Source organism: Leptopilina heterotoma, unplaced genomic scaffold (genome assembly GCF_015476425.1).
Source record: "Leptopilina heterotoma isolate Lh14 unplaced genomic scaffold, ASM1547642v1 Lhet_130, whole genome shotgun sequence".
Taxonomy (NCBI): domain Eukaryota; kingdom Metazoa; phylum Arthropoda; class Insecta; order Hymenoptera; family Figitidae; genus Leptopilina; species Leptopilina heterotoma.
In genome coordinates, this window is record NW_025110849.1 from 1,712,501 (window position 1) to 1,731,630 (window position 19,130).

At 28.2% G+C, this 19,130-nt stretch overlaps 1 protein-coding gene across 1 annotated transcript in view; it reads left to right on the forward strand.

Annotated features, from left to right (window-relative positions):
• Positions 1-19,130, forward strand: part of LOC122512999 (inositol-pentakisphosphate 2-kinase) — a 172,679-nt gene that overhangs the window by 129,798 nt on the left and 23,751 nt on the right. The window contains exon 4 of the mRNA XM_043629225.1: positions 11,505-11,709. Coding sequence (XP_043485160.1) covers positions 11,505-11,709 — 205 coding nt within the window. The remainder of the gene's footprint in view (positions 1-11,504; positions 11,710-19,130) is intronic.

Below are 19,130 nucleotides of genomic sequence, written 5' to 3' on the forward strand. Positions count from 1 at the left end.
ATATATTATTAAAATTCATCGCATGAATTAAAGTATTTTTCATAAATAATAAAATTCTTCTCAGGTATTCAATTATTTTCAATACAATTATTAAAAAATTCGATTGTATTCAATAAATGAAAGAAATTTTTCAAAGAAATTCAATTATTCTCCAAAAATTTTAAATAAAATTCAAGAATTAAATGCTTCATTTCAATTATTAAGAATGAGGATTATTATAAACTCTTGAAAGAAATTATTCATATAGAATTCAATTACTTTGAAAACTTGTAATTAAAATGATTAAAGAAAGTCCATTATTTTAGAGAAACTCAAAGAAATTCTTCAAACGAATTTAATTATATTAAGATTATATACAATTTTAATAAAATTCTTCCTAAATTCAATTATTTTCATAAACAATAAAATTCTTCGAAGAAATTCAATTAGTATCAAATTTTTTGATAAAATTCTTTGCAAGAATTCAATCATTTGCAAATGTTTTATAAATTTTTTCGCAATAATTTTATTATTTACCAAAAAAATTAATAAAAATTCTTCATAAGAATTTACTTATTTTTGAAAATTTTAATAAAATTCGTTGCAAAAATTCAATTATTTTAAAAAAGTTTGATAAAATTCTTCGAATCAATTCAATTATTTTAAAATATTTTGAAAAAATTCTCGGCAAAAATTTCAATTATTTTCAAAAATTTTCCTCAATTCAATAATTTTTATAATATCTACTAAAATTTTTCAAAAGAATTGAATTATAAAAAATTTTATTGAAATTCTGCGCAAACATTTAATTTATATTCATAAAATAATTAAAATTTTTTAAGGAATTCAATTATTATTTTCATAAAAAATAATTTAAAATTCTAGAAAATAATAATTGAATTAAAATGATGAAAATAATTTTGATGAAGTTACAGTAACAATATTCTTATAATGTAAAATAATGATTTTATCTCTCGGTCATCTTTAATTTCTTAGAAAACATGAAGAAATCGATCACTCCGAGTCTTCGACTCGGAGCAATCGATATCTTCATGTTTTATAACAATACTTTTATAAGTTGTTTAATTTAAAAAAGGTTTGAATTTGAAATTTTTTAATGTCTTAATTCCTGTGGAAAATCCTGTTCCAAAGATAAGATTAAAATATAAATTGTGCAAATATTTTTCTTCTTTTTCTAAAACAAAATAATAATTTTGTTAAAAAAATTGTGATTCAAAAAGAAAATAATGGAAAATAAATAAATTTTCTATTTCTTAATCACAGTTGTTTAATAATTTTCTAATTTTTTTTAGAAGTAAAGAACAAAAATAATTTCAATTTGACAAAACATAATATTTAACAAAATTTTAGTCTTTTAATGAAAAGAAGTAAAAAAAATTCTGCACGGAAAGAAAAGGTCTGGAAGAGATATCCATAAAAATATTGTTGAGCAGAATATTGTTGTGTTATCCAATTGAATGGAAGAGACAACTTTCAGAATGGAAGCACATTCCATATTCAATGGATGAGGGAGCCATATTATATTGTTGAATCAAATATGGATGTGACATCCATAGGCATGGTTGGGCTTACAATTCATGCTATGGATTTTCACATATGGCTGCCTCATCCATATAAACTTTGGTCGGGAGATCCATAGTTAGTTCAAAATTTCGATACATGTTGCGCGCAATTCATTATCATGGCATCCATTTAAAAATGGTCGTCTCAATTTGTCCATCGCGTCGGTTTCCTGTCACGTCTGTATAATCGCGTTGTGAGTTTATTGTGTATAAATAGTGTTACAATTGTTTATTATTTATTATCGTTATTGTCTATTAGTGTTTATGTAAATTCATTTTCATGAAATATGTGTATAGTATATAAGGAATATTATATGCTCAAATATTGTAGTTGTGTGTATAGTGTAGTGGATAGCGTTAGTGTTTAGTATGCGTTAGGTCTAGGGTTCGTGTCTCCCCATCGTTTAATAATTTATTTCGTAAATATGCGGTTATTCAATAAGTGGTGTGTATTAATTAATAAAAATGTGTATAAAATATCTCAAGTGACATAGAATTTTATTAATTGAGTGATTCAAATTTTTTTGTTTCCCATTTCCATTACAATGGATCACCCAACCATAGATCTTTTGCTGCTCCAACAATATACAGCCAGCCATAGAATATGGAAGCAGCAACCTTAACTATGGATATCCCGTATTTTTCAATATAATATGGTTGTGATATCCATGTATCTGGATGTGTCAACTATTCCCTTTTCTCCGTGTGATGATTTCTATTTTCTATCTAAAGTTATCAAAAAATAAAAGACAACTTCAGAGTGTGAGGGACAGATAAAGTGAATGAAAGAATGAAAGAACATTCAAATTAATATAGTTAATTATGATATTAATATTTACCCAGATTTTGAAATTAATTTTTGTCATTGTCGATTGAAATACGCAGTTTTTGCATGCAACAAATTTTTCGTTTAGAGTTCCATTCGGAATAAAATAATTTTCGTTTGAAACAGAGGTTTCATTTGGAACGAGAATTTCGCGGCAAAAAAACAATGAGAACAATTGAATGTTATAGTTTTATCTCTTTCCTTTTGTGAAAGGACTGCGAGCCTCGTTATGCATCAACACGGAGAAAAATGGAGTTTGAAAAACTGGGAGTCAATATTGAAAAAACAGGACTCAGTCCAGTAAAAGTACATTAATTCATTTCCATCAAGCATCTTAGAGTATTGCGTATAGTGTATAGAGGGCCTTAGTTCCAAATGTCACTGTAAAGAACATTGAAACACAGGCGAAGATTATAAGGCGCTCTGCAGTGTGCATAGTAGAGAAACTGGACTCAGTCCCCTACTTCGAAATTTTCACAATGAGGGAACGCAGGCGCGGAACCTGTCAAAATAAATGGCCGACGCGACGCGAAACGAGTGTTTCCTTTTATTCACTTTGTCAATTTTATATAAAAAAGACAATAACCAATCATTAAAAAAAAGAAAAATATGTTAAATGCACTCTTTATATATTTATATTCATTAATTCACAAGTTTTATTCTTCCCACATCTTCATACTTACAATTAACAACTAAATGCATCGGAAAATCTTACAGTCATACGGGATTGAACACCTACCTAACCACACAACTAAATATACGCATAATTATAAATCGCACGCTTTTACATTAAGCCTCTCGGCTACGCAATCGATGGGGGAAATTTCCTATTTAAGAAACATCCCTTACCAATGAAATAAATTAGATATTCATAATATTAAATAAATAATATTGTCAACTAGTTTAAATTTGATACGGTTATTAGAATTTAATATTAAATAAATAAAAAACATTAATTTTTTTTTAACCTTTTTTAAGTTTGACAGTCCTCATGGTAAATTTGATTATTCTTTTTTTTCGTGTACAAAATAGTGAATTGACCTTGAATGAAATGTATAATTAATTATTCTCACAGCAATATTTAATAATTTAATGAACTTAACTGCACTGCATAATAGTTGAGAGTAGTAAGAGTAAGTGAAACGGTAAGATAAGTGAACGACCATTAGTGTGAGAGAGAGAGAATAACTTGTGGTTTTCGAGTAGGTATCTACTTTATGTGCACGGCGTTCATTTTTCGAAAGAACTGGACTGAGTACTATTTGTTCAATATTCGCTTCTATTATTGACTTGTGCTTTGTACACTGCCGCGTTCTTTTAACAATTACATGAGAAAGTAATTTCTCATTCCAATTTTTTATACTCTTATTCCCTCTTAGACTATATAAACAGTCTTGTTTAAGCTGATGAATGGGATAACTTGTGTTGAGTCCCAAACTGTTCAGCTATGAAACTTCTAATACTATAGTGTGTACCTGTCACATATTATTCTATAAAGGAGTACTACACTGACTGCATAAATCATTTTTCCATTTTTCTCCGTGAATAATTCTAACGAACCGACAGATCAAAAAGAGGCCTCATAAGGATCCTCCAAAGGGTCATTACCCTAGGTTAAAATTTTAATCAAATTTTTACGTAAGTGAACGACCCCCCTTGAAGGGCCCTAATGGGGGTTACTTTTTTGACGTGTAAGATAAAAAATAGGTCAGATTTGACATAAATTTTGACCTCAGTTAACCTCTCCTTATGGAGAGATACTTTTCGATCTGTACGTTAAAAAATAGGTCAAAATTGACCTACATTTTGACCTGGTGTTATAAAGATACTATAGAAGGCCTTTAGAAAATCCTGACTCTGCGGCAAAATGTTTTTATATAATAGGGAGAGACATAAATATATATTCTGATTCGAATGTATGTATAGAGAATAGAAAATAGGAAATAAACTGTGTTAAGATGTGGATTTTTTGATTTCTTTGAAAAGAAAGGGGTTTACTATACTTGAAGCCTAAAAGTTCGTGACATTAAAAAAGGGTAAATGTCTTGTAACCCGGGCGCTTGTAAAGTTCTTATCGATAATCAATTACGCGACATACATTCTGAGCAAAGATTATATATGTATACTCATATAGTATATGAGCAACGTTTGTCTATCCACGGCCTTCGTTTCCTGAGTGTAATATACACGGGAATAGTGCGGGTTATCGAACTCTAGTCTTAAGGCCAATGTAATGCAGACAAATGAACGCATAAAGAACAATATGTGCGAGAAAAGGAAGTCGTGAGAGAGGCCGAGTAATTTGTATGAGTGCAGCTATATATTACTGCATTCTAGACACATATCCACACAATGTAAAAAAAAATCAATTATGGACCTGGATAATCTCTAGACTATTCGACAAGAAATTTCTGCCAACCAATTACGAAGCTGCAAATCGAAAAACAATGCAAAGTGCTAAATACTAATTTTTCCAGTCACAATGATACAAACTAATGTTTCAACAGTGCGAGAAATTGTTATAATTATATATATTCGCGTAGCGCACGATTTGGATTTTACTAATTTTAAAATTTTTTTTTTTCAAATGAAGTAAAAGTCCTAAAAGTTCCTTGTATTTGACCTACATGTCAAAAGAGGTCCAATAAGGGCTTTTACTATACATCAAAATCTATGAGTATTTTGACCTATTCTTTTACATATAGGTCAAAATATGTCCGAATAAGGGCCGTTACATGACGTGAAAATTTAAGTCAAATTTGGCCAATTTTGACCTATGAATTAAAAGTCCATCATGAGGTCCGTATAACATAAAATTTCCCAATACAGGGTTGCCACGCTACCTGGAAATGTCAGGGAATTTTAATCGAAATCCTGGAAAATTGTTGTTTTTCTAAAGTTATTGTGTTTTTGTAGAATTTCAATTTTAAATATGTATTTAATTAAAAATTTTAAAAAACCTAGATTTTAGAAAAATTTTAATAACTAAAATTCTTCTAAAATTAGTTAAATTTTGTAATATTTATTTAATTAATTATTAAAAATAATATATTTATATAGAAGAATTTTAATTAAAAACACTAAAACAAATTGAATTTTGAGGCAATTATTCAAATGTTTGCAGAAATTCAATTATTTTCAAAATTAGTAAAATTCTTCACAGCAATTCAATTATTTGCAAATTATTTTCATAAATTACTATTCAATTATTATCATAAATAAATAATAAATATCATAAATAAATTTTTAATACAATTTAAATGGAATTCCTCGAAAAAAGTAATTACCCAATGGGAAATTTACAACTGGCGTAGTACTGCGCCAGCACTGGCAGCACTGGCGGCAAGGCTGAGAGCCAGCACTGGCATGGCACTGGGATGATAACGCCGTCTGGCGCTGCCGAAGTACTGTCTGTCAGTGCTGCCAGACAGCGCTGGCGCAGCACTGGACCAGTGCTGGCTGAGAATATTGCCGCAATAAATGCCGTATTGTTATTAATTAGTCGTAAATTCATAATTATAAATAGTTTAACAACAAAATGGTAAATAATATTAATAAATAGTTATTATTCATAAAATATTTCTCTTCTTAAAGAAATTGTATTAAAGATGGAGACTAACAATGGATATAGTAAATGAAGTAGAAAAAATTGTTTATAACATTTAAAAATTAAATAATAAACAATTACAGTAAGTGTGCATTAGATTTTCATATTTTAGTACCTAACGATTGGAATCTAGAAATATCGCAAACCTATGAAAATAAACAAAATTGCTGACTAGGGGAATCGAACCTACGACCTACGGACTAACAGACTAACGCTCTTACCACTATGCTAACGACACATGTGTACAGTAAAGTATTAATATCTCAGTATCATTCAGACATACAATTATTGAGTCAAAGATGAGAAAAAAATAGGGATACGTTAGAAATAATAAATTGAAATAAAATAAATTAAACTAAATGTTTAATAATTAAATTAAATTACTTTACTTATTGCATTTAACATTTTACGTAATTCTTAAATTACGTGGTAATTTTTTAATAATTTTTTATTCATAGTAAGAAGTATAATAGTATTTTAATAGGAACCAAATTATTATTGAGATTAAAGTTTAAATTTTTTTTATAATTTTAATTTGTTTAAATAATTTATTATTTACAAAATTAGACAATTGTGTTAAATTGTTACTATTAAATTTAATAAGAATAAAAAATGAACGACTGAAAAGTAAAATATTAATTTTACTAAAAAAATTTCTTTTAATTTATATTTATTAACATTCATAAACTTTTTTTATAATTTTTTTCAAGTTTATGTCAAAAAAGCAATGTTGGCAAAGAGCGTTGTGAACAATTTTTCTATACTCAGCCAGCACTTGCCGCCGAGCCTTGTCCAAGCTTTGGCGAAACAAAAATTCCGTACTGCGCCAGCACTAATTGTCGAGGCTCGGCTAGAATACGCCGAACAATCGTCTGAGTACTAAGCCAGTGGTGAACATCGGCACTACACTGGCATTTCCCATTGGGTATTCATAAAAATTTTTATTACATTTTATCAAAGAAATTCAATTATTTTAAAAACCTTTGCTACATTTTTTATTTATTAGAATTTAAGTATTATTTTTAAAACTCATTTTTAATTAAATTTCTTCATAGAATTTAATTATTTTTAAAAATTTTAATAAAATTCTTTGTAGCAATTCAATTTCTTTCAAAATATGTAATTTTAATAAAATTCTTCTTAAAAATTTCATTAATTTCAAAAATTTGTCAAAATTCAATTAATTATTTTCAATGTTTACTACTTCAATCAAATTTCACAAAAGATTTTAATTATTTAAAAAGAAATTTTAATCAAATTCGTCTTAACAATTCAATTATTTTCAAAAGTAATATAATTCTTCGCAAAAATTCAATTATTTTTAAAAATTTACAAAAATTATCGTCAAAATTTCAATTATCTTCATAAATAATAAAATTTTTCTCCGAAATTCAAAATTTTTTAATATAATTTACATCAAATTTCTCGAAAAATAAAATTGTTCTTAAAAATGTTATTAAAATTTGTCAAGAGAATTCAATTATTTAAAAATTTGTTGATAAAATTCTTTATGAAAATTCAATTTCAAGAAACATTCAAATATTTAATAAAATATTTATTTTTGTAGTTAAATAATTGAATTCTCGTACAATTTTCTAAGAAAAATTGATTTAAATAATGCATTTCAGTTAAAATATTAGATTATAATTGAATATTGAAAGCAGTATAGCGTGGATTTTTTTTTAGAAATAATTGAATATTGAAAAGGTTTCAAATTAAAATCATTGAAATTCTGAATTTTTAATATTTTTAACAAACAATTCTGTATAATTAATTCTTTTAAAAAAGTTTAATTATATTTAAAAAAAAAAATTATTTCAAGTTTTTATTTTTAAATATATATTTAATTAAAGAATTTCCGAATAATTGAAATTTTGTAAAATTGAATTGTAAACAAATGAATTTGAAAATTCTCAAAGAACTTTTTCAAAAATTATTAAAAATAATGGATTTTTAAAATGAATTTTAGTTAAAAACATTAGAAAAAAAATTTAATTTTAGAGAAGTTACAAATTATTGCAAAAATTCAAATATTTTCAAGAGTAATAAAATTCTTCTTAAGGATTCAATTATTTTTACTAATAATAAAACTCATAGCAGAATTTCAATTATTTTTCATACAATTTTAATTGAATTCCTTGGAAAAAAAAATTATTTTTATGCAAGTTTTAGTAAAATTCGACAAAAGAATTCAATTTAAAAATTTGTTGATAAAATTATTTATGAGGATTCAATTTTGAGAAACAATCAATAAATTATTTACTTCTGTATTTAAATAATGTAATTCTCGTAGAATTTTGTAATACTTTATTAAAGAATGAATTTTCTAATATGCATTTAATTGAAGAATTTAGGGAATAATCGAAATTTCGTAAAATTAAATTGTAAACAAATGGATTTGAAAATTTAGAAAGAACTTTTTCAGAAATTATTTTAAAACAATTGACTTGAAGGGAAATTTTAGTTGAAAATTCTAGAAATGAATAATCGAAATGATGAAAATAATTTTTGAAGAATTTACAGTAACAAAGTAGCAAGTTTTAATTGTTATAAAACATGAAGAAAGCGATCACTAAGAGTCGAAGACTCGGAGTGGTCGGTTTCTACATTTTTTATTTATTGGTTTATACACCTGTCTTCAGCCTTACATACTTGGCTATACAAGTGTTTTTACATTTTCGTAAATTTCTCTTACAAATTTTTCCCTAACAAACTTAATACTAAATTTTGCGCCTACAGAGCGACTTGAAAATTAGGAGTACTCGCATTTGCCTGGACCACCCGTCTCATGGGTTTTCTCGCCAGTGGAGAGGGAAACTGTAGAAAACCTCTCCTGAGTACAACCGGTTTATCGACAGTCGAGTTCTAATGGTGTGTACCGGACAATAATCGACGGTGCACATCATTATACCTCGACGTCAATAAAACATGTAGAAACCGACCACTCCGAGTTTAAATTTAAAATTTTTGAAAATCTTAATTTCTATGAAAAAATAATAATGATGAAATATTTATTTAAAAATGAAGTTATTGATGTTTTTGAATAATTTTCGTTTTAAAAACCTGGAAAAATTCTGTTTTTTAACCTGGAAAAGTCAGGGACCCAGGTGCGAATTTTGGTCGGCCGCCAGAGTTGGAAGGTCGGGCGCAGGTCGGCCCATCTATGGCTGCCAATAGGTCGGCAGCCAAAGTCGGGCCGACTTTGGTTACTGTTTCCACCCAAGTTTGGGCCGACTATGGGTGCCAAAGTTTAGAGAACCTAATTTTAGTTGGTCGGGCCGACTCTGGCCTCAGTCGGGCCGATGGTCGGTAAAACTATGGCAGCCAGAGTTTAGAGAACCTAATTTTAGTTGGTCGGGCCGACTCTGGCCTGAGTCGGGCCGATGGTCGGCTAAAGTATGGCAGCCAGAGTTTAAAAAGGTTAATTTCTGTTGGTCGGGCCGACTTTGGCCTGAGTCGGGCCGACGGTCGGTAAAACTATGGCAGCCAGAGTGCAAAAAACCTAATTTCACTTGGTCGGGCCGACTCTGGCCTGAGTCGGGCCGACGGTCGGTAAAACTATGGCAGCCAGAGTGCAAAAAACCTAATTTCACTTGGTCGGGCCGACTTTGGCCAGAGTCGGGCCGATGGTCAGTTTGAAGTTGCAGCTTATAAAATCATTTTTGTTCTTAGGCTTTCATGTAAGCGTAGCGTAATGGTTAGCGTGTTAGACTTCGGTGCGTTAGGTTGCGAGTTCGATTCCTGCGAGCGTTAGAAATTTTAATTTGTATTTATGTGTAAGATTGCGTTTAGTGTTAAGATGTATACAATAAACAAATAAATAATGAATAATAATAATTAATAATAATAATAAATAATTAATAATTTTTTGCAATCGGTCGGCCGACTTTTGGCTGCCAAGGTCGGCACGACCAAGGTTGCCAAAGTGAATCCGACCTTCTTTCTCATGGTCGGCAAAGCTTTGGCACCCCTGGTCGGCCCGACTTTGGCAACCATAGTCGGCACGACCATGTCAGCCACTGGACGGCGGGTGTTACAATTCGCTAGTTCGGCCGACCTTTGGCTGCCAAGGTCGGCACGACCATGGTTGCCAAAGTCAAGCCGACATTCTTTCACATGGTTGGCAAAACTTTGGCACCCCTGGTCGGTCCGACTTTGGCAGCCATAGTCGGCCCGACCATGTCAGCCACTGGACGGCGGGTGTTACAATTCGCTAGTTTGGCCGACCTTTGGTTGCCAAGGTCGGCACGACTATCCACTTGGTCGGCGCGACCATGGCCCGACCAACTTTTCGCACCTGGGGAATTTGAAAAGAGCAAAAGCGTGGCAACCCTGCAATAATGCCTTTCATATGGGCAAATTCAAAGAATTTGGCTACTAACCCAATTTAAAATTTCAGATCCTTATTTTAATACTTTCTTTTATCATTATTGTAAATTTGTAACTTATTATGATGCATTCATATTAAGAAAACATGATTTGAAATATATAAAAATTAAAATAAATACAAATAATAATAGAGATAGTAGGTTGGTACATGAAGCCCCCCTAGTATGTATATAAATTCAAATAAATGGAATATATGTGCGTGTACACAGATTTTATATATTTTCGGTTGCGGGTTAATGGAAGCGGCATGTTACGTCACTAAAAGTGCAGACTGCGCAACCAGTCACGCCATTCGCCCGTATCTGCAGATACGCCTGTGAGCGACGGAATATCGCATCAACATTACAGTCAAGAGAGAAAAATTCAATTTATAACTGATATTACCATCCGACAAAAGAAAGAGAGCAAGATGTTAAAAACTAACTCGTGATGAGAGTAGGGGAGGGGGTGGAAAGGCATTAACTATTGGTCGTTGACCCACGGTACACAGGAGGGGAAATCGCAATAGTGGGTGGCAAAAGAGCAAAGGGAGGAGAACTCATCTATATGACGAATATTTCTGACAGAACTGTGAATCGAATGAATGAATAATAAGAATCTTGTTCATTTTACACATGAAAACTCGAATGCTGCTTTCTTTTATTTTTAGCGGGTTGTTAGATTAATATATTTTATTTGATGATTGATGAAGTGATAAATAACAAACATTTTTTACATTGCATAGTATAAACTGGCCGACAGTCAAAACTGAATAAGACCCAACTGCGAAATGCCGAGAATAAAAAAGCAGCTCATCATTGATCCAGTAATATGTCTGACGAGAAATGTCAAAAGTTACTGGGCCAGTACTGGTGCTCAAAACTCGGCCCAATAATGGCATCTTATCAACCAGTAGTGTAGCTTAAAAAAACTTTTTGCTGTCTTTACTTATCACATTTTACCATATTGAAAAAAATTATTTAATAGATATATTTAAATAGTTTTTTAAAAATCTTATAATTTTACGGAACAATTTGAAGTAAAAATAATTAAAATTTATGATACAATTATAGAAAATGTTCATGAAATGAACAAATTGTTTTATACTAACATTTATACTCAATTGTTTATTTAATTTCAGGAACACAGCGTAATTCGTTTCCGGAAATGTGACTCCGGAAATTATTCTTCTGACGGCGGTTTGTTTCGAGTCAACAGGGAAAGAGATTTCATAAAAATCATTCTATCGCCTTTCCTTCAACCGTACTTGAATGTACCAGAAATTTTTCGTTTTAGACGAACAGAATTGGACGATTTTTCCAAAATGATATACTCGCTACGACCAGGTAATCTATCTTCTATCTATGAATGGGGCAATTTTCTCAAGTGTATACCAATCTCAAAAGTAAAAGTTGTCAAATCGAACTAACATTTCCATAAACTAGAGTACTATTAGTGACTACTTAAACCACAAAATATTATGAAGTTTCATTTGAAAATATTCGAGGAGGGAAAAATTTTGTCTAAACATTTTTTGAAAATTTTTGTCTAGTTCTAAGTGTTCTGTGTAAAATTCTTCCCAGTGGGCACAGACATCCGTGTGACATCCTTCGGATATCCTTTTCATAACGTTCTTAGGACATTGTAAAAAACCATCTTAAAAATATTCTAAAGATATGTTAACAATGTCTTAAAAACGATATCCTGAAGATGTTTTAAAGGCGTCTTAATCAAATTCTATGCCTGGCCTGAAGACGTCCAAATATGCCATATGAATATTTTCAGGACATTTTAAAGCCACATTGACACAACGTGTCCTGAGAATGTCACAAACATGTTCTTACTTTACCCTAAAAATGTCTAAAATATGTCCATGGATGTCTTATGGACATTCTAGAGAAATTTTAAAGACGTCTCTGGGTCAGATATAGAACGTTCTTTAATCCGATTATGATCGTATTTTTCATACCCCAAGGACATGAAAAGTTAACCTGGACATTTTAGAGACGCATGACTATTCCCGAAATCTTATTTGACATAATAGTTATTTGACATAAACCATTTACCATAAATTTCATTTGACAAAAAATCTATTTGGTATAAAAACATTTAATTTGAAATTTATTTGACATACATTTTATTAAACATACAATTTATATTGCACAAATGGCATTTAATATGATATTCATTTGATATATATATATATTCAATTAGAGAGAAACTGAGAGTACGCACGTAATGCAAATCGCTCTTTCCTTTGAAAGTCTGCCCCCTCGCCACCAAAAGTCCTAAGCTTAGGTGGTTGGCTATATATATTGCCTACATCGGTGAGCCTGCACACATATGTCAAATGCAATGGCTAAGCCGAAGTGTAATCGGAAGCACTCGTGATCGCTCGTAAAATGCAAGGAACGCGAGGAATAGAATAGAATAAAACTAAAAAGAGGTTATGACAATGTTTTGACATTTATATACATCGTTTATGCAAAGTTTTTTGTGGTTTTTATGCTGATAAAATTTTGCATTTACACCAAAATTTGCAATAGTTCAATGTGATAGATAACAATATTAATTTCCAGTTTAAATCCGGCACTTTAGCCTATTTAAAATTTCTAGCTTCAAAACAAGAAGACTATATACAGGAGAACCAACTCGCCTGCTTGTTCATAGAGAGCTGTGGTCCCGATTTTAACGTACGACTGGGTGTACTACCCCGAGGCGCACTAGTCTTCTGCACATCCCAACACATGCATAACTGTATAAACTCTATCTGTGTATCTTTAGATAATGTGTGTTTGTTTTGTTTACAATTTTCTTGGTTATGTGCAAGTTCTGTGACAGTTGATTTTGAAAATATGTAGAGTTTGTATCTTCAGAAATATTTGTGCTTGATTTCATCTTCATTAGTTTTTATAATTTATAAATCCCTTTTAAAATTTAAGTTAAGTTAGTTTAGTTGGAAAAATTCCTCTTTTGGAGGTTATGGTTAACCTCAAATACAATGCTATAAACAGAAATAAATATAATTGCAGCAATAATAAATATATAATAAATTATATATTATAATAAGAGCGATAATAATTTATAATATAACATGCCCTTTTTTTATTGTAAGATAAAAAATGGTTATGAAAATCCCATTACAACTTTTATTATTTAAATTAACACTTTTCATCAAGACGAATCATAATTAAAAACACTTGTGTTAAATACACTTCTCACTGTTTTTAGAAATTTCTGTATTAAAAATATTAAGTTCACTTAATATTTACACTTATTATTCAATATGGAGGAGATAATAAAAACTTGCAGCTGTTTCAGCTGTCAGATGGAATATATATAAAATATACACAGTTATGCATGTGTTGGGATGTGCAGAAGACTAGTGCGCCTCGGGGTAGTACGCCCAGTCGTATACGTTAAAATCGGGACCATCGGTAATACTCGAGTTGTTCCTCCTGTATATAGTCTTCTTGGGCCTACCTAGACAGTGGTCCAACCTCGACTATACTCCCCTAATAAAATTCTTGTGATGAATTCAATGATTTTGAATATACATAATTTTAATAAAATTCTTTAAAGAAATTCCATTATTTTCGAAACAACTTTAATTGATTTTGTCGAAAAAATTTCATTATTTTCAAATATTTCTATAAAATTCTTCATAACAATTTAATTATTTTTTATAAATAGTAAAATCTTTCTAAACAATATTCAATTATTTTTTTCAATAGTAAAATCCTTACAAAAATCCAATGATTTTCAAAACAATTTTAATTGAGGCCTTGGATCCAATAACTCGCCCGACGCTCGGAGGAACGCGCAACTGCCAGTCAGTGAGCAGTGAGCGCCTCTGGGCCACTCACTGCTACCCGACTGGTATTAGCGCGTGCCTCCGAGCGTCGGGCGAGTTATTGGATCCAAGGCCTCAATTGAATTCCTCGGATGAATTCAAATATTTTTAAATATTTCCATAAATTTCAATTATGTCCAAAAATTTTAATAAGTTCTTCGAAACAATTTTTATAAATATTAGTAAAATTCTCCGCAAGAATTCAATTATTTTCAATTCACTTTTAATAAAATTCTTCTTCATAAAATTCAAATGCTTTCAAAATTTTCAATTAAAATTATTAAAGAAACTCCATTAGTTTAAAAAAAATTCAAAGAAATTCTTCAAATAGTATATTTTGTAACGAGTGCGAGCTGTTGCCAATTTTTGAACGAGCACTAGTTACGAACGATATTTTTCATAACAAGGTGCAAAAAAGTGGCCTTTTTAGCACCGCGTTATGAAAAGAATTTAATAAGGATTTTAAAAAAATTTTAATAAAATTCTTTGTGAGAATTCAGTTATTTACCTAAATAATAAAATTCTTTAAAGGAATTCTATTATCAAATTTTTTGATAAAATTCTTTGCAACAATTCGATGATTTTCAAATATATAAATATAAAAATTGAAAATATTTGAAAAGAAAAATTATAAAAAAGTTAATAATAATGCAATTTATTTTGCATTATTTTTGTCTATGAACCACAATTTTTTTTAAAAAAATTATTATTTTGTTTTAGAAAAAGAAGAAAAATATTTGCAAAATTCCTACTTTTTTTAATCTTATTTTTGAAACAGGATTTTCCACAGGAATTAAGACATTCAAAAATTCAAAATTCAAACCTTTTTTAAATTAAACAACTTATAAAAGTATTTGTTATAAAATATGAAGATGTCGATTGCTCCGAGTCGAAGACTCGGAGTGATCGATTTCTTTATGTTTTCTAATAATTAAAGATGACCGAGAGATAAAATCATTATTATTTTATATTATAAGAATATTGTTACTGTAACTTCATCAAAATTATTTTCATCATTTTAATTCAATTATTATTTTCAAGAATTTCAAATTATTTTTTATGAAAATAATTGAATTCCTTAAAAAAAATTTATTATTTATAAAAATAATAATTGAATTCCTGTGAAATTTTTATTATTTATAAAAATAATTAAATGTTTGCATACAATTTTATTAAAATTTTTTTTAAATAATTGAATTTTTTTGGGAAATTTTATTAATATAGTATATATTGAAAATCATTGAAATTAGAAAAATGCATTTTATTTTTCAAAATAATTGATATTAGGACAAGAATTTTTTTGACATTTAGGAAAATAATTAAACTTTGGAGAAGAATTTTGTTACTTATAAAGATAATTGGGATTTTTACAAAATTTTTTAAAATTTTGTACATAGTTGAATTTTATAAGAAGAATTTTATATATTTTTTTTTTTTTTTTAATAGTTGAATTTCTGCAATTATTTGTATAATTTCTCCAAAATTGAATTTTTTTTAGTGTTTTCAACAAAAATTTGAATTAGAAAGTTTTCAAATTCTATTATTTTTAAAATTGCTAATTTTATTTTAAAAAGGCAGTAAGAAGGTAGCCGCGCGCTTTAGCGCGCAAATTGTTGCAAGTTTAAATTAAATTAAAATTTATTAGAAAATCGGTCTCCTTGCGATTGTTTTTTGTCGGTGAAATGGTTTCAAATGTAATGCCCCATTTATATATGTATACGTGTTTTTCCTTGAATGTATTTTAAACTAACTTTGTCGAAATTTTTAAATATAACAATTGCGGCAGTTTCTTAAATCAATCTTTGTATAAGGTTTTATGAATAGTGTTCGTTTAATTGCATGAACTAGTTAATCTTAAAATAGTTATCAACAATGTCTAAGTTTTTTGGCAAAATTCATGAAGTAAATCGAGGAAAAGCGTAAAGAATTTAATACTGGGGCAAACGAGCAAATCGTTTTCTATATTAATTAATCAACTAAAATCCGCTGTTATTTCATTTTTATCTTTAATTTTGTAAAATTTGGTGATTGTTTTCTAATTAAAATGAAGAAATCCTTTTGTAAAAGACAAATAGAAAATATAATTAAAATACATTTTTAAGCAATTTTATATTCAAATGAATAAACAAATGACTAATTTTTGAATGAATAAATAATAAACGTGAATGACTAATAATAAAAAATTAGTAACAGCAGCATTTTTATCAGGAACGGAAGGTTTGTATATTCATAAAATCGTAAGAAAAAGTTGCCACAATGAAAGTTGATAATATTCCTCTTCCTGCACGGTGTGTTGGGCGGTGTTATATATACAAGTAATATTTCAATATTACTGGACAGCGTTACCAGAAATGGTTTTGCCAGTAAGTACTGAAGTCAGTACTTTCTCTATACGAGGAAGAACACAATATACCCTTCGAATTCTTTGTCATTGTTGGTTTTAAAAAAAAGTGATATATAACCCGATCACTCCAAGTCGAATATACTTTTTTTTAAGTTTGGAAAATACTTGTTTTAATTATGTACAAAGCAGAAACTAACATGATGTCTTTGAGAAGTTTATGAAACCTATACAGTTGCATTGGTAACATGTGAAAAATAATGAAACAATTTTTATAATGGTTGCTTGTATCACTAATAGAAGAAAAATCTTACTTTCTAAAACCATTTACATTAGAACAATTTTTGACTGAACTTTAGCCTTGAGAGTATAATGATTTAAGTCTCATTTTTGGTGTAGACTTTTTTTCTGTGATGCAACAAGGAAGTTGATTGAAAAAGTGATTATCTTTAGATGAAGGTAAATTTATTAATATTAAATTAGATACGTCGATATTGGCTAGATGATGGGAGCGAACTATCTCTCAGCTTTCGAGATGAGGCTTCCGGAATTATACAGAAACGCAGCTGCTGTTCGCATGACCCTTTTCCCCACCCTCTCCACCCATATTCATGCTCCCGACAGTGGTTCCCTTTCGATAAAACATATAGCTGAGCAGCTGCAAATACCTTCAACTTAAACATCTGCGTAAAATGTAGAGTCGACAAACAACCAGTTTTCTCTCATTCTATATAAAATTGGCAATTTTAACATATTTCAAATTATGCTTTGAATAACCTTTAATTAAGCTACGCGACAATTTCAAAACTGTTACGAAAAACAAACATTTCATTAATAGAACTACATTAGTTAAGAAATCTATATTAATAATAATAATAATAATATTAATTGAATTTTCCCAGAATTTTTCACGAAACAATTGTCAATTCCAAAATAGTCCCACATTTTTTCATAGTTTTAAATTTATTTTTCAATAATATTAATAATAATCGTTGTATTTCGGTAATCTGTTCGCAGTTTGAAGTTAGTTTCTGTTTGCTTTCTTGTTTCCTAACTTTTTAAATAATTTTTCTTTTTAAATTAATGTACTGAAAATCATTGAATTCTTGTAAAGTATTTATAAAAAAAATTTGAAAATAATTTAATTTTATGAAGAATTCAATTATTTTCAATAATTGTAATGGAATTCTTTAGTCAATTTATAAATAATAAAAATCTTGCAAACATTCTCCGAGAAAATTCAATTATTTTAAAAAATAATTGAATTTTTCACAGGAGTTCAATTTATTTAAAAAACTTTTAATAAAATTCATGAATTCAATTATTTTTAAAAATAATGAAATTTTCGTTGGAATTCAATTATTTTAAATATAATTTTAATTTAATTCCAGGGAAAATTAAATTATTTTTAAATTCAATTACTTTAAATACGATTTTTATAAAATTCTTCTCAAAAATTCACTTATTTTTTAAAATTTTACAAAAATTCAATTATTTGTAGAAATAATATATTTCTTCGCAGGAATTCAATTATTTTAAAAAGTTTTAAATTAAATTAAATTAAATTAAAAAATTTGAAAATAATTGAATTCATTTCAAGAATTTTTTATCAACATTTTTTTTAATAATTGAATTCTGTGGAGAAAATGTAATTAAAATTGTATTGAAAATAATTTAATTCTTAGCAAGATTTTTATTAAAATTCTTTAAAATAATTGAATTGTTTTGAGGAATTTATTTCATTCTTTTTGGAAATAAAGGAATTTCAAGAATAATTTCTTTTAAGTTTTTAAAATAATCGAGTTTATTATTAATTGTAATTAATGATTTTTCTATTAAATAATATTAAAATTATTTCTAGAAAATTAAATTCTTTTAAACAATTTTATTAGAGATTTTGTAAATAATTACATTTTTTTTTTTTTTTGAAGAATTTCATTAAATTTCGTTAAAATAGAAAAATTTTATTACAAGTTTTAAAAATAATCGAACCTGTTCCAAGAAATTTTATTAAAATTATCTTGAATATAATTGAATTTTTTCCTAGATATTTTAATTAAAATTGTATTAAAAATAATCGAATTTCTCAAAAGAATTTTATTATTTACAAAAATAATCGAATTCTTGCCAAGAATTTTATAATTTATAAAAATAATTGAATTGTTTTGAAGAATTTTTTATCAGAATTTTTGAAAATAATTGAATTTTTATTCAAACTTTTGAAAATAATTAAATTTAAATAATATTTTTAAAAATAATTGTATTCTTTCAAGTAATTTCATTAAAATTATATTGAAAATAATTTAATACCTCCGAAACATTTTATTATTCATGAAAATAATTAAATCCCTGAAAAAAGATTTCAAATTTATGAAAATAATTCAATTACTGCGAAGAATTTAATGCCAAATTTTAAAACATTTGATTTTTTCGAAAAAATTTATGCAAATTCTATTTTAAATACTTGAATTCCTGTGAAATTTTCATTTTTTTGGAAAATAATTAAATATTCATGAAGAATATTATCAAAATTTTTGTTTAAAAATTGAATTTATTTTGGAAATTTTTTTAAA